The sequence below is a fragment of the Notolepis coatsorum genome (genome assembly GCF_963971535.1).
Source record: "Notolepis coatsorum genome assembly, chromosome: 4".
In the NCBI taxonomy this organism is placed as follows: Eukaryota; Metazoa; Chordata; class Actinopteri; order Aulopiformes; family Paralepididae; genus Notolepis; species Notolepis coatsorum.
Genome location: NC_140168.1, coordinates 92,157,583 through 92,174,626, shown reverse-complemented (window position 1 = coordinate 92,174,626; position 17,044 = coordinate 92,157,583). Strand labels below are relative to the sequence as shown.

The 17,044-nt window shown below is 41.5% G+C and overlaps 1 protein-coding gene across 1 annotated transcript in view; it reads right to left on the bottom strand.

Moving 5' to 3' along the window:
• dgat1a (diacylglycerol O-acyltransferase 1a) overlaps positions 1–17,044 on the bottom strand; it is a gene marked incomplete at both ends in the record, with an annotated part of 129,003 nt that overhangs the window by 37,437 nt on the left and 74,522 nt on the right. The window contains one exon of the mRNA XM_084312029.1: positions 4,464–4,529. Coding sequence (XP_084168155.1) covers positions 4,464–4,529 — 66 coding nt within the window. The remainder of the gene's footprint in view (positions 1–4,463; positions 4,530–17,044) is intronic.

The window sequence follows — 17,044 nt, the reverse complement described above, 5'->3', positions numbered from 1 at the left end:
CTAGTTGTGGCGGCGGCGCGGCGCGATAGTTTTTAGATAACCAGGTGGGTGGGGAACAACCAGGATTTCACTGTCTGCGACAGAGTTGGAGAACTATCTGACTCTCTCTCCCTCACGCGGACACACACACAATGGAGCCGTGCTGCCGCTTGTGATTGGTGGAGGCGGGACCAGGCGATACAACTGATTGACAGTGGAGGCGGCGAATGGAATGGCAGATGGCACACTCCCAAAAGGAGTTGTTAAATCTGACATTACAAAAAACAATATGTGGTGGTTATGATTGGGGCTGAAGTTGAATAAACAATTTATGAAAGAGAGAGTCAAAATAATTCCAAGATAATTCAAAGATTACACACCTTTGCCACATTGGCTACAAACATAATCACTGCAAAGTTATCAAACAAATAAGAATCTGATCAGACACAAGGGTTAAGTTGTTGTTCCCTTTCTAATTTCCTCAAAAACATCTAGTCTAGTTAATGTGATCAATATTATTTGACAATTGATGCTTTTTGTTGGAAATTTCAGTCAGTGAGCTCATACTTTGAGCTAATTTTATAGTTAAAATGATTGAGACAACGCAATCTTCTGTCTTCGTTGTGCATGCATGCGTGTGCTCACCACACGTGATACATGTGTCACTATTCTGGCAGTGGCTACTGTTATTATAGTATTGTAATGAAAGGTCTGTTATTTAATGTTTGTGTAAAGGGCTATTTTAACTGTTGATGGGTAGTGCATCAGTAAAGTGAATATGGTATTGTGCTCTTGACTTGTTTGAATAGGTGGAGAGAGTGGTTAACTGTATTATAATAGTAAATAGAAAAATATGTTGTGCTCTTGCTTTTTTCTTTTTGAAGGTGGAGAGAGTACCATTGCTAGTGCCACAACAGTTTTATTTGAGGTTCATAACAGTACATTGTACTAAGCAATTGTTGGCTCATTAGTTTGTGATTCACATGCACTAAAATTCACCAGAATGCAGGAAATTAAGTCTTTGTAACTAAAATCTTCCGGGTGGGGGACCCCAGACCCCACGCTTAAAAAGTGGCCTGATTGGGGCTATATTTCGCGCTATATCTCCCGGTATGAATTATTTCCCCAGTCCGGCCCTGCTCCTACTGCATGCACAGAGAAGAAAAAAGGTATGCATCTTCTTGTCTAACTCCAGGGTAGATGACAAATAAGCTAATTTCCCAAAATGTTGGAGTTTTCCTTTAACGGTTAAGCAGCCACTCATCTGGCTCTGAAAAATGGATCTAGAGTCTGAATATCTCCGCATATAAGCCTGACTGGCAGTGTGCATAGTACAGTGCGTGCTTCAAAACATGGACATGGCACATCTCTCTCAAATCCATTCCGAGAAAATGGGGGACCCTGATGTAAACAAGACGAAAGTTTTTCTCTGGTCTGCATCCCTTGTGTGTATTGAGCCGTACTGTATTGTACCCATTCTGCAATCTGTTAATAAAATCTTCAATCAATCAATGGCCTGGGCTGGGCGGCCAGAGCATAACTGTTCTAACAGCAATATATGATCCATTTCAGACAGAACGCACACAATAAGTTATAATTAATAATAATTGAAAAGCTCTGTATTTTTAAAGTCGTATTTGGGGGCAATTAACCAATGGTATTCTTTTTTTTTTTGGGTACGATTTTCTTATATGGGTAAGAGTGCTCTTGACCACTCTTAGAATTTGGTCTTGCCTGAGAGAAAAGCAACAATAAGAAAGCATTGCTGAATCCCAGGTAAGAACAAAATAAGAATAAATGCTAGTTAAGAAAGAAATATGTTCTTATATCACTTCATGCATGAGGCCCACTGTCTGGCTACCTATTGCAACAGAGATATAACTAAATCACACTGTCTGGTTACCTATTACAACAGAGATATAACTAAATCACACTGTCTGGCTACACATTACAACAGAGATATAACTAAATCACACTGTCTGGCTACACATTACAACACAGATATAACTAAATCACACTGTCTGTCTACCTATTACAACAGAGATATAACTAAATCACACTGTCTGTCTACCTATTACAACAGAGATATAACTAAATCACACTGTCTGTCTACCTATTACAATAGAGATATAACTAAATCACACTGTCTGGCTACACATTTTGGCTACACTGGCTTTGTCAGTATTCCAATGTACCCAACCCCCCCCCACCTCCAATGTACAGCCCCACCCAACCCCACCCCACCTACCCAACCTCCTCCAATGTACAGTTTCTATGTCAAATGTAGGTCAGTATTCCAATGTACAGTGTCCTGCCCCCCCCCCCTCCAATGTACAGCCCCACCCCACCTACCCAACCTCCCCCAATGCACAGTTTCTATGTCAAATGTATATACACTCTTTTTCTGGATTTTTTTAGTATCCCAAACAGTACTGTATTTGAAAATCTGGTATATCATAAATGTATAGATGTAGCAGTACTGTCTATCTGTATGTCGTGTGTGTCATATGATGAATTGAAAATGGAGGACCCTGATGGAAACAAGACGAAAGTCTTTCTCAGGTCTGCATCCTCTTAACAATTGTATGTATTGAGCTGTACTGTACTGTACCCATTCTGCAATCTGTTAATAAACTTTTCAATCAATCAATCAAACATTACAACAGAGATATAACTAAATCACACTGTCTGGCTACACATTACAACAGAGATATAACAAAAGCACACTGTCTGGCTACACATTACAACAGAGATATAACTAAATCACACACACTGTCTGGCTACACATTACAACAGAGATATAACTAAATCACACACACTGTCTGGCTACCTATTACAGCAGAGATATAACTAAATCACACTGTCTGGCTACACATTACAACAGAGATATAACTAAATCACACTGTCTGGCTACCTATTACAATAGAGAGAACTAAATCACACTGTCTGGCTACACATTACAACAGAGATATAACTAAATCACACTGTCTGGCTACACATTACAACAGAAATATAACTAAATCACACTGTCTGGCTACCTATTACAACAGAGATATAACAAAAGCACACTGTCTGGCTACACATTACAATAGAGATATAACTAAATCACACTGTCTGGCTACACATTACAACAGAGATATAACTAAATCACACTGTCTGTCTACCTATTACAACAGAGATATAACTAAATCACACTGTCTGTCTACCTATTACAACAGAGATATAACTAAATCACACTGTCTGGCTACCTATTACAACAGAGATATAACAAAAGCACACTGTCTGGCTACACATTACAATAGAGATATAACTAAATCACACTGTCTGGCTACCTATTCAACAGAGATATAACCAAATCACACCGTCTGGCTACCTATTGCAACAGAGTTATAACTAAATCACACCGTCTGGCTACCTATTGCAACAGAGATATAACTAAATCACACTGTCTGGCTACACATTACAATAGAGATATAACTAAATCACACTGTCTGGCTACCTATTGCAACAGAGATATAACCAAATCACACCGTCTGGCTACCTATTGCAACAGAGTTATAACTAAATCACACCGTCTGGCTACCTATTGCAACAGAGATATAACTAAATCACACTGTCTGGCTACACATTACAACAGAGATATAACTAAATCACAGTCTGGCTACCTATTGCAACAGAGATATAACAAAATCACACTGGCAAACAGCTGGTATCGATGGTGCGGCAAACCAGTATTGAAACCGTTTAAAATATGCTGAATCAATATGTATAATAATAAAAAAAAATCGATCTCTTTTACAATACTAACACACAAACTGTCCTTACCAATTAAATCTATATTCTTGACAACACTAACACACAGACTGTCCTCACTGCTATAAATCTATATTATTGACAACAGTAAGGGGTGTAAAGTACTTGAGTAATAGTACTTCGTTACAATACTTAAGTACTGTTTTTGGGGATTTGCACTTTACTCAAGTATTATTAGGTTTGTATACTTGTACTTTTACTCAATTACATTTCAGAGAAAAAAAACGTTTTACTCCTTACATTTAAAATGCAGACCTACAAAGTACAAATCTCGCAGGTCTAACTATTTTAATTAGCGTATTTGTTTCTCTGGCCAAACTAACGTTTAAGTTTTTAATCCTGCGGCCGCAATTTTTTTTTAAAACAGCCAATCAAATCCCCATCAATGGAAAATTAACCCACCCATACCCATGCTGATTGGTCCTTGTGCAAGACTAGAAAGCGGGGATCTTTGATTAAACACCTGCTATCAGAAGAATAGACAGTCAGAAAAAAGTGTTTACTTAGTACATAAGTACATTTAAAAGTAGAAACTTTTGGACTTTTACTCAAGTGTGTTTTTAGCCAGATACTCTGACTTTTACTTGAGTAAGATTTTGAGACGGTACCCATACTTTCACTTAAGTATCATTTCTGGGTACCTGAGTAACACACACATAGACTGTCCTCACCGCAAACACCACTTGTGGACAGGAATGTTCCAGTTGGCCCAGAAATATGTTACTGTCTCTGAGTTCCTAGAAAGAGACAGAGACAGAGAAATAAATTAAACAAATAACAATAAGATATTCAGATCATCTTGTACCAATAACTTGAACTTAAAGCCTTTTTTATGATCTCCTTCTCCCTTGTGCCTCCCTAGAACTGGTAGCACTCATGAGGCTTAAGAGATGAAAGTATGGATCAAGTTGAAAGTCCTATAATTTTAACTGTTTACTATTTTTTTTTTTAAATCCCACAATTAACATTAAAAGCCTAATCTCAAGATATCTGTAACAAATTACAAATATTTCCGAATTTTAACCACTTATATTCGTGTTTGTTTGATACTAAGTCCGTTTTTATTGAAAAAAAACGGAGAAACGGCCATATTCATCATATATCTATAAATTTTAGACACCATATTACAGCATGTGAAAACTGGACAAAATCCCTGTGAATAAGAATCTGCCATTATAAAAAAAACTATTTCGGTCAGAAATAGCGGTCAGAAATAGCCGAGAGGCTAACGTTAGTAAGCACCGGTTATTACTAATAGGTATGTATTGTTTTATAGTGCATGCCTGGTGTAATTAGTTTATTTATCGATATATGATGTGAAAATTAGGGAGGAGATATAATTGAATTTTTTTTAGACTATTGCGTTTTTATTGCGTTTTTATTAACATGGAAGTGGATGGGATTAAACTGGACGCCAGGGTATCTCGTGTACCCCTATATTACTAACATTCTTTTTAGAGCGTTTAAAATCATAATCTTTTTACATAATGAAAATATATGTAAAATGAAGATATGGTCCAAATTTCATGAAATAATAATAAACACAGACACCGCTGTGCTCACACACACAAAAAAAGTCAAGAAAGACAGAATCGGTACCAGGGAGGCACAAGGGTTAAGAGTCCCGACACTGTGGAAAACCTCCTGTGTGGTCCCTGTCCCTAAGTGCCAGCGTCCCAACACGTCCAAGGACTACTGGCCGGTGGCTCTAACCTCCCATATAATTAAGACCATGGAGAGGTTAGTCCTGGAGCAACTCCGCCCGGTGATCAAACCCCACCTAGACCCACTCCAGTTCGCCTACCAGCCCCGACTGGGGGTAGAGGATGCTGCCATCTACCTGCTGAACCGAGCCTACACTCAACTAGACAAGCCGGGGAGCACTGTGAGAGTCATGTTCTTTGACTTCTCCAGTGCTTTTGATACCATAAGGCAGGGGTGCCCAACCTTTTTTGAACCAAGATCTACTTTTTAATTTGCCACCTAGCCGAGAGCTACCAGCCCAAATTTGTCCTACTCTCGGCTAAGATAAGATAAGATATTCCTTTATTGATCCCCTTGGGGAAATTCAGGCATCATAGCAGCATGGGGGAAGGGGGGGGGGGGGGTACAGGTAGTAAAAACAACACAAGCAGTGTAAACAAATAGGTCAATATAATTTACTATCTAACTAACTGAAAAATATATTCACAGTATTCACAGTGTCATAAGGTGCATAAGGCTAGGCTAGTATAGTATTATCCATTCAATATGCACATGACAGAAAATATTATATGGCATATAATATTTTCTGTCATGTGCATATTGAATGGGCATATAATATAATATGCTATTTTATATATCATTGTAACAGTGTAGTGTAGGAATTACAAGAATGACAAGACTAACTGTAACTGCTCACGTTTATTTCACACTCTGCATACACACTGACAACACACACACTCAGTTCAATGGGCATGAGAAAACATGTGTTTACATTGCCAAAGCAAAAGTGGAACAATACAATCAAAACAAAAATATATGTACAATTAAAAGGGAATAGGAATGATGTGTAAACAGAGCTGTCACATTGCAAAATGGAATACAATCAAAAAACAATTCCACAAAAAGGTCTGTCAACAGTCACTGATAGTTCTCCTTTATCTGTTTTTTTTAATTAAATGTCTCTACCTTAGTGAGAACGCTGGCACTGGGAAGAGGTAGCTAGTTTTTCAATGTCTGGGTTGTAGGAGCTGGTTGCAAGCCTCAGGCAGTCCACAAGATGGTCATCTGTCAATGTGGTGCTGTACTTGGACTTGATGATCTTCATGTGAGAGAAAGCAGACTCACACAGGTAGGTTGATCCAAATAATGCTGTTAAGTTCATGGCACATCTCCTGAGGTTGGGGTACTTCTCAGGCAGCAGTAGCTCCCAGAACCCTGCCTTCATCCCTTGTGTTGCCCTGGCTTTAATCTCAATGTCAGTTTGAAGTGTGAGGATCTCGTTCTCCACAGCATGGCTGTCCAGATTAAACAGTGTGGCCACTTTGGATGTGATGTCATCCACATCTACAGTTCCAAATGGAAAACACATGTAGCTTGCAACAGGTTCAAGTATTGAAAAGTCTGTGAAGCGCTTATCAAACTCTGACAAGATGCTTTGAACTTGCTCCTCATAATGTGTGCAATCAAACTGTGCGGTGTCCTCACCCTGACGTTGAAGTTCTGCTTGCATGTGAGGAAAGTTGCGTACTGTAGGTCACTGCGTTGCAGCCTTCTCGCCCACACAGTGAGCTTGCTTTTAAAAGCATTCACTGAGCTGATCATGTTTATTACACATTTATCCGTTCCCTGCAGCTCTAAATTCAGGTTATTCAGCATGCCAATGACATCGGTTATGAATGCCAAATTCAAAAGCCAGTTGTCCTCTAGATGTGTATATTCGGCATGTTTAGCAAGCTTGAGAAACTCTTTAATTTCAGGCAGCAACTCGCTGAATCTCGCAGAAATTTACCTCTGCTCAGCCACCTTACATCTGTGTGCAGCAGCAGGTCTGTGTGCTCCGCCCCCGTCTCCTCCATATGTGCACGAAATAGCCTCCTATGTAGGCTCCTTGCCCTGACAAGAGCACACAATCTTCATAGCGATATCCATAACTTCCTTCATATTTAAAATCTTTGCACACAGCACTTGTTGGTGAATTATGCAGTGGTAATTAAGGAAGTCCGGGAAAGCGTCGCTTTTTTTGCACAGTCCGATGAACCCATTATTACAGCCAACCATGGCTGGTGCACCATCGGTTGTAATAGAGATGAGTTTATGGAGGGGTAGTTTGCTCTGCTTAGCGAACTCCATGAAGGCTTGAAAGATGTCTTCACGTTTAGTGTATCCTTTAAGAGGCAATATGGTGAGCAGCTCTTCTTTTGCGCTCATGTCGTCAAAGACCATTCTAATGTAAATACATAGCTGTGCCACATCTACCATATCAGTCGATTCATCGAACTGCAGGGAATAACACTCGCATGTATTAATGTCCCTCATGAGTTGCTTCTGAACATCTTGGGACATTTCCTCACAGCGCCGGGTCACAGTATTACGTGACAGCTGAAGGTCTTTAACAGCATCCATAATCTCTGTGTGATACTTGGAATTACTGAAGAGTGAATCGGCAGCAGCAGTCAATGACTCTTTTACACAGTCGCCGTCTTTGAAGGATTTTTCCTTTTTAGCGAGAATGTGACTGACACGATAAGATGCAATTGTTGCAGCTTTTGCCTTGGTGTTGGGCTTCCTAAAAGTGGACTGTTGTCCCACTAGTGAAGACTTCATCTGCTGGAGTGCTGTTCTTCGTAGGACTGTTTTTGGAGGAAAATCCGCGCAGTGTTTCTTGTGCATCGTTGTATAATGCAGCTCCAAATTACCCTTTTTCGGCACAGCCACGGTTTGTTTGCAAATCAGACACGGATTTTGCGTTGAAATAAACAAAAAGGTAAGCCTCCTCCCACTCTTCATGGAAATTATATGTTTTTGGTCTTTTGGCTGCTCCGGTTCTGTTTGCGGCGCTGACGCTGGTGCTATCCGGCAGCTCGTTGGAGGCGGCGTTGGAGCTGCTCCCTGGCGGCGGCGGCGGGCGCTCATCGGAGGCGGCGTTGGAGCTGCTCCCTGGCGGCGGCGGCGGGCGCTCGTCGGAGGCGGCGTTGGAGCTGCTCCCTGGCGGCGGCAGCTCGTCGGAGGGTCCTGGCGGCGGCGGCAGTGAGGTCCTGCTGGCGTTGTTGAAAAGTAGCGTCCTCTGAATGAACCTCTTTTTTGCTGGTGGTGTTCCATTCATCTTGCAGTTTCGAGTGACTCAAGGCTGGTCTCAGAGCCATGTTTATACTGTACCTGCCAGGTGATGGGCCCGACCCCCACTCATGCCACTCCATAAAAACAAAGGCATCAATTTGCATCCCTATGGGTGAAGCTCGCTGTCCGGAATGTACAGAATGTAGACGGTATCGATTGGCTCAGGCTGCCTGACTGCCTGTTATACACAGGACTGCTCGAACGTTTGTTGTCCTCCCCTCCAAATCAAATCAAATTAAATTATTTTCCAAAATAATCTCATGGTCTACTTGAAACCAGCGCGCGATCGACCGGTTGGGCACCACTGCCATAAGGCCTGGGCTGCTGGGTGAGAAGTTGGAGGCGATGCAGGTAGAGGCCCCCCTGGTGTCCTGGGTTGTTGACTATCTGACGGGCAGACCACAGTACGTGCGCCTACGGAGCTGTGTGTCAGACAGACTGGTCAGCAACACGGGGCCCCGCAGGGGACAGTCCTCTCTCCCTTCCTCTTCACTGTCTACACCAACGATTTCCACTATCGGTCAGAGTCCTGCCACCTTCAGAAGTTTTCTGATGACTCTGCGATAGTGGGATGTATAAAGGACGGTGACGAGAGGGATACCGGGAACTGGTAGTGGACTTCGTCACATGGTGCGATAAAAACCACCTGCAGCTAAATGTGGCGAAGACCAAGGAACTGGTTGTGGAGCTGGGGAGGAGGAGGAGTGCACCTGTGACCCCCGTTTCCATCAGGGGAGTCGATGTGGACATGGTTGAGGTGTACAAATATCTCGGTGTGCACATCGACAACAAACTGAACGGGTCAAAGCACGCAGAGGCACTGTACAAGAAGGGCCAGAGCCGACTCTACTTCCTCAGAAGGCTGCGATCCTTCAATGTCGGTACAAGGATGTTGAGGATGTTCTATGAGTCTGTGGTGGCGGGCGCCTTCTTGTACGCTGTGACCTGCTGGGGCAGCGGACTGAGAGCAGGGGACACAAACAGGCTGGATAAGCTGGTCAGGAAGGCCAGTAGCGTGGTTGGGGTGGAGCTGGAGTCCCTAGCGAGGGTGGCGGAGAGGAGGAGCCTTGCTAAGCTCCAGGCCATCAGGGAAAACCCCTCCCACCCACTATACACAGACTTCACTGACAGGAGGAGCATGTTCAGTGCTAGGCTCACATTACCCAAATGCAGCACTGAACGGCACAGGAAGTCCTTCATTCCGACAGCCATCAGACTATACAATGCATCACTGTGCCTCACTGCATCACTGAGCACAGAGTGACAGTTACCATCTTCCTGGACTCTTAGTTTTGAAACAGCACTGTGCAATATTACACCTACTGTAGACCTCAGTATATTTTTACTGTATTTATTTACTGTATATTTTATTCCATTTTTATTCCATTTTATTCTACTCTTATCTTAGGCAATTTGATTTGATTTGTTTTGTTATTCTTATTTGTGACCTGTTCTGTCTAAATGTTTAAATGTTGAGCGATTTGCAGTGTCAAATTTCCCTCGGGATAATAAAAGTATTTCTATTCTATTCTATTAAAGTTAAACACTACTGTATATTTGTATATCTTGTATGTCATAAATGTCTGGATGACACCGTACTGTATATCTGTATGTCATGTATGTCATGCTGAATTGAAAATGGGGGACCCTGTAAACAAGACGAAAGTATTTTTCTGGTCTGCATCCCCTTAACTCATTGGACGCCAGAGGTCGCTGTGTACCGTGTGGTAATTAGGCCACCGCTTTAAAGTATACGGATACATGGCGGTGTTTGCAGGGCTCAAACTGTATTAAATATCATAGCTATGGATATAATAATATTGCCCATTTGACATCAAGTATAATATATCGTTCAATTTGTGAAAAAGACAAATTTCATCCATACATTCCCGTTTTATACCATGGTGAATATGAGTATAGTTTTAGAGTAATCCTGTCTAATCCCAGAAAACGGCGTTTAGTGCATTTCACTCAAAACCGTGCCGTTTCTCGCCTGTATCAACAATCAATCTGAAATCAACGCTGTATTATCGGTATTATGTTTCATCATGAATGCATGAAAGGGTGGGGGGGTGGGGGGTCGTTTTTCCATGCTTTGATCGCCACCAACAGGATACGTTACACACACACACATTACACACATACGGTTGGATCGCTGTGGATTCTTGGATCAACGCAAGATTGACACCATATAGCCCTTACCTTGACTAGGATGTACTCCAAAAAGAATATTCCAATTATCTGATCGCCATTCCAAGTATTGATGTCGATCGTGTTGCCAACATAATCCACCAAAGAACATGAACCGGGAGTGCTTGATTCTCCTCAATCCATGCATTATAAACGCTTGTCCTGCCCGACGAGGAAAACCTGCACCGGACTTTTTAGATCGACGCACAGACCAAGCCAGAGTTTCCAAGGATGTGCAATACCGGCCGCAAGGCGGCGGTATTGGACGTTTGCGATCTCAGACCCATTCCCAATGATAACATCAGGCTCCCTCGATGGATTACGAATGGAAATAGCGAATAAAAGAAATAACAACCAAAACCCAACTATACTCGGGTCTGGTGCCGCACGTTCGGCGAGTTAACCCGACTATACTCAGGTCCGGCGCTCAAAGTGTTAACAATTGTGTGTATTGAGTCATACTGTATTGTGCCCATTCTGCAATCTGTTAATAAAGTTTTCAATCAATACTCCTGCTTAACACATCCTGCGCCAAGAACGAGTAACGCCGTTTTTTTCCCGCCATGCGTTGAACGCCATGAACGACTTACGCCGTTTTGGGGATCAATATTTCATTTTTTCGCCATGGCATTCATAATTCATCCAGCCAACCTCCGGACTCCAGCGGGACCTTGTATGAGATTGCAACGCCTCAATACCGCCGCCTAGTGGATGGTCGGGCGAGTTACACACTCGCCAAAACCAGAAGTGCGGATCGGTGCGTCGAGGAAATCCCTCCGGCAGTGATATCTTGTTACGGGGCTCCAGACAAACACTATAGTGCATTTGGATCGCTTTCTAAACTTAATAATAGATATGATTTCGGCGTTTATTGCGCCATACAAACCGGAAATGGATGTAGGAGATCGGCATCAAATAATTGGGATCTTTTTCCTCCAGTCTCATCGGCGAACGGTAAGAGGACAGTAACGTTATTTTCAGCCCGATTGTTTATTCATTTCACTGCAAACCATCTGATCAATATATCAACCCATACTAAATAAAGCCGTTACTGACGATCAAGGAATTATAAATGACCCCCCTTTCCTTCACGCATGATGAAGCATAATGTATACCGATCATATACATTTAAATTTTTTAATATAGCGTGTATAGGAAAGAAACGCCAATCGATAATCTATCATATGCTTCAGGGCCTATAACTACTGTTTTTGGAATTACAGCAGAAAAGATTAAAAACATACTTATATTCTCGACGCTATTAACACAACAATGTATGAATGAAAAAATATAACGTTCCCACATCCTGAACGATAGATAATCGATGTTGAATGGGCCATAGTAATGTCAATATAACAATACAATTTTTTTTTTTTTTTTTTTTTATTATTTTTTAAACAAACATATAAACAAACATGACAACACACGATAAGATATACAAGCATTAATTGTCAGGGCACATCCAATGAGATCACATTTTAGTTAGTTGTCTTATATAAGATATACCCCTAATACCTGTTATCTAAAAAACCCTACACACATATGCTCAGCTCGAACCCCCCCCTCCCGGACCCCACCTTGAGAAGTACCTCCACTATCCCTCGCACCTAACCAGACACTACCATTATAAGCTAGCTTTTATTCTCTCCACCACTTCTAACCACATTGACATTTTGGATTCATTGAGACCCAGAATTCTTGCTGTAGATATTTCATGGTAAATTACATCGAGATATGTAAGAAACCAAACTTTACGGCACATTTTTTCCGGTTGAAACCAGCGTGATGCGATCAGCTTTTTGGCTACTGTGATACCCGATAAAACCAATCTCTTTAGCTGTGGATTCACTGCAAACTCAAAAACATCATTCAATAGTAATACCGAGGGGTGTACAGGTATATTCCAAGATACGAGTTTTGATATTTGTTGGGTCACATCTTTCCAGAATGCCTTAACTGGTGAGCAGTCCCAATACATGTGCATAAATGTCCCTTCGTCCCCATTTGCACATTGGGTGCATTTGGAATCTTGTTTAAGCCCCATTCGGCACAGTCTTGTAGGAGTCAAGTATGTCCTGTGAATATAGTTAAGATTGATTTGTTGATGATCCGGGTTCCTTGATGTAAGTCGGACATTTGCCCAGGCTCCTTGCCAATCAAAGTCATTTTCCAGGTCTGGTATATCCCTCCTCCAGACAGAGTCAAGTTGGAGGGTTTCATACGAGGACGTTAGTAATTGATGATAAAATTCTGAAACAAAACCTCTCGATGTCTCTCTTGCGTAGAAGAATTTGTGGTGTTCAATTGGTCTGTCTAATGGAACACCGTGAGATTTCAAACAAAGCTCTAACTGTTTGTGAAAAAGCCATGTGGACTTGGTGAGATAACATTTTTTGCGTATTTCTTTATCACTACAAAAACCCTGTTTGTTAAAAACATCCCCTAATGAGTGTATGCCTTGCTCTTCCCATATAGGGAATCTTATAGGTCGTTTTCCAATTAAGAGTGCATTGTTATTGAATAAGGGAGTATGATTGTGCCATTTTTGTGGGTTAGGATTTTTTTTTTGTGATTCACGCCATATCCGGATCGCATGAGTAATTATGGGGCCAAATTTTCGTTCACAGTGCTTGATTGGTAGTTTAGTGTATGCTATGTCCTTCAGTCTATGTGGGGCTACTATGTTTTCTTCTATTTTTCTCCAGGATGCTAATGCTTGGGAGTCAAACCATGTTGTCAATGGACTTAATGTGTACGCCTTAAAATATAGGAAAAAATCTGGAAATGCCATGCCACCATCTGCTTTATTTCTCTGTGCGGTGGATCTTTTTATACGTGGTGGTTTGTTATTCCAAATAAATTTGTATGTGGAGGAGTGTAATCTTTTCCAGTAACCCTCTGGAGGGGGTAACGGTAGCATTGAACTGAAGAAGTTGATTTTAGGTAACACATCCATCTTAACACTTTGGCTGCCATGGGTTAAATTAATGATATACCATAGATTGCCAGCGCTATTTGTCTATGGAGAAAGTCCCCTTCTTTGCAGGGCTATAACTTTTTAAATTCTATTGCTACATTGCCATTATTAGGGCCCATTCAAAGTCCTATATGTATTGTTCATTGTGTAGCAACGTTAAACTTTTTCATTCACATATTCATAGTAAAGTATGGTCTAATGTATAAGTATGTTTTCATCTCTTTCTGCAACTTTCTCCAGAACGTGATATATAGCCCCAAATGCATTATATTGATGATGAAATACAGTTTGATGGCAATCAGCGCGATATAAAAAATTCCAACTAGACGTACTTCTAGAAGTTACTACACGTCATCTGATGTTGACCGGATGGGCGAGGGGGCGTTTATAATTCCGTGGGCAGCGTTATACCAATCATCTAATGTGGGTCAAATGTTGATAAAAGCAGTTAGTATCGAAGATGGTAACGTTACACGCTGAAACTCACCCCAGTCTCCGCGCGCCGTTGGGCGATCATCGTCGAGTAGAAATTTTATCATTATGGGATATATTATTACCCGGTCCATCTCCAGCTTGTATAATGGTATATACGTCCAAATCATGTTGTTTATCGAGTTATTGGCAATCGATCGCTATGTAGAGTGACGAGCTAGAATGCCGGAACCTATCCCGAGTGGCCGGAAGCAATACGGACATGTAGCACAACCTCCACTGTGCTTCCTGTTAAGCGGTTGCGCGATCGGCCACCAGATGGCGCTCCTGAACCGCCAGAGAGCTCAGTGGGTCCTGCTGGTGGTTCTCAGACCAGCGGAGGGACATTATGGATCAGATCGCAGATTTTTGAAATATTGATATAAGGACGCTGTACAGCGTCCCCCGGCAACTTTAGCATCGCCAGCAATGACGCTGTAAAGCGTTTTTAGGCAGTCAAAGTGTTAACTATTGATATCCGTGCTTGTACTGTGTTTTTAAGTTTTGCCCATCTATCAAGGTCGTCTTTGATTTTGTTTTGGATTTTTGTGTAGTTGTGCTTCACCGTTTGTCTTATGGTAGGGAATATTTCCACTCCCAAGCATCTGAAATGTTTTACCATCGGTATCTGTCCTGGGAGGGTTGTGTCTTTTTTTGCAGGGGTGTTAAGTGGAAGGAAAGCCGACTTCGGCCAATTTATCTTAAATCCCGATAAATCACCAAAGTCCTCAATCAACTTGAGCAGATGAGGCAATGTGGTGTTGGGGTTTTGCATGAACAATATTACATCGTCCGCATATAAACAAATTTTTTGTTGTGTGCCCTTGATTACGATTGGTTCTATGGATTGGGATTGTCTTATATATTGTGCTAAAGGCTCTAATGATAGATTGAACAGTCCGGGACTAAGAGGACAACCCTGTCTGGCAGAGCGTGATACCGGAAATATTTGGGAGATGATTGTGCCTGTTGTAATCATGGCCGATGGGTCTTTGTATAATACTTTAATCATATCGAATCCTTTTCCTAACCCCATCCTTTCTAGCACTGCCCACAGATACGACCATTCCAGCCTGTCAAAGGCCTTCATAGCATCCAGGGACAGCATCGCCTTAGGTATGGTGTCCTCCTTGTCGGCATCAAGTACGTGCAGTATTCGTCTTATGTTCTCAGTGATCAGGCGGCCTCCTATGAAGCCAGTTTGGTCCGGGTGAACTAAAGACGTCATATGCTTTTGTAATCTGATGGCTAATACCTTAGAGTACAGTTTGATATCTGTTCCGAGGAGGCTTAAAGGTCTATAACTACCGCACTCGTTGGGGTCTTTGTCTTTTTTAAGGAGGACTGTTATGAGTGCAATATTGTCATTCTTATGGAAGTTCCCCTCCTTGACTGAGTATAAGATCATATTTAGTAATAAGGGGCCAATTATGTCCCAACAAGAAAGGTACATTTCTGATGGGAAACCGTCTCTTCCAGGAGCCTTACCACTTTTCATTGCGGTTATGGCCTTCTTGAGTTCCTCTAGTGTGATCGGTGTTTCTAACTGTTTAGCGTCATCCTCTGAAAGTTTAGGGAGAATAATTTGATTAAGAAATGTGTCCATTTTGTTTTGATCGAAGGTCATTTCTGATTTATATAAGTCGGAGTAGAATACTTTGAATGTATCGTTTATTTTTACAGGATCTGTTACAAGTACTTGTTGTGCTCTAATGGTAGTTATATCTGCAAATGTTGCATTAATTCTTAATCGCATGGCTAATAGGTGGCTGGGTTTGGAACCATGGGAGTACTGCTGTTGTCTTGTGCTGCGTATTTGTATTTCCGATTGTTGTCTGTATATGGCATTGATCTCTATTTTTAGTACGTTAACTTGATTTTCTAGTCGAGTAGAGTTGTTGTATTTCAGAGAATTAAATAACGTTGAGTAAAGCGTTTCCAGCTCAGCCAGTTTTGTGCATTGATTCTTACGCATTTTGGAGGAAAAGCTATCCGTGAAGTCTTTGATCATTCCCTTTACCGACATCCATATTATTCTGGGGTCTTGCACCGAGTTTGCATTCTCCCGTTGGAATACTATAAGAGCTTCTTTGAGTTGTGTAATGAATTCCTTGTTATTAAGCAGCAACGAGTTAAATCGCCATCTTGGGGCTCGGGAGGATAGTATACCAAATGTACCTTTAAGGAGTAAATAACAGTGATCTGATAGTGCGTTGGGTATCATTTCCACTTCATAATTATCAAATAGTCTCTGTGATGCAAAGACATAATCTATTCTGGATAGTGTATTATGTCTCGCAGATCGACAAGAGTACTTTCGGGTCGTGGGATTAAGTAACCGCCATAAGTCAATTACACCTGTAATCTTCGACCAATCCTTTAATGCCTTCGATGAATTATTTTGTTCGCTGGAAAAGGCGAGGTAAGATTTGTCCATCCTTGGGTTCCAGATGGCATTAAAATCCACTCCTATTATAAATGAGTAATCGGGAATGTCTAACATTGCATTGGTTAGTGTAGTGAAGAAATCCTCTTCGTACAAATTTGGGGCGTATACCGCTATCAACGCTATTTTCCTGTTCTTATGTTCAATCTTAGCTATAGTTATCCGACCTTCTACATCAGACCATACTCCCTTTAGTACAATATTCAACTTACGTTTAACGACTATTGCTACACCCCGAGTTCTCGTACCAATAGAGGAGTGACTGATATTATGGTATATGTTGTCCGCTAATTTATCTATGTCTTTCCCTAGAATGTGCGTTTCGCTTAGCAGAGCAATGTCCACAT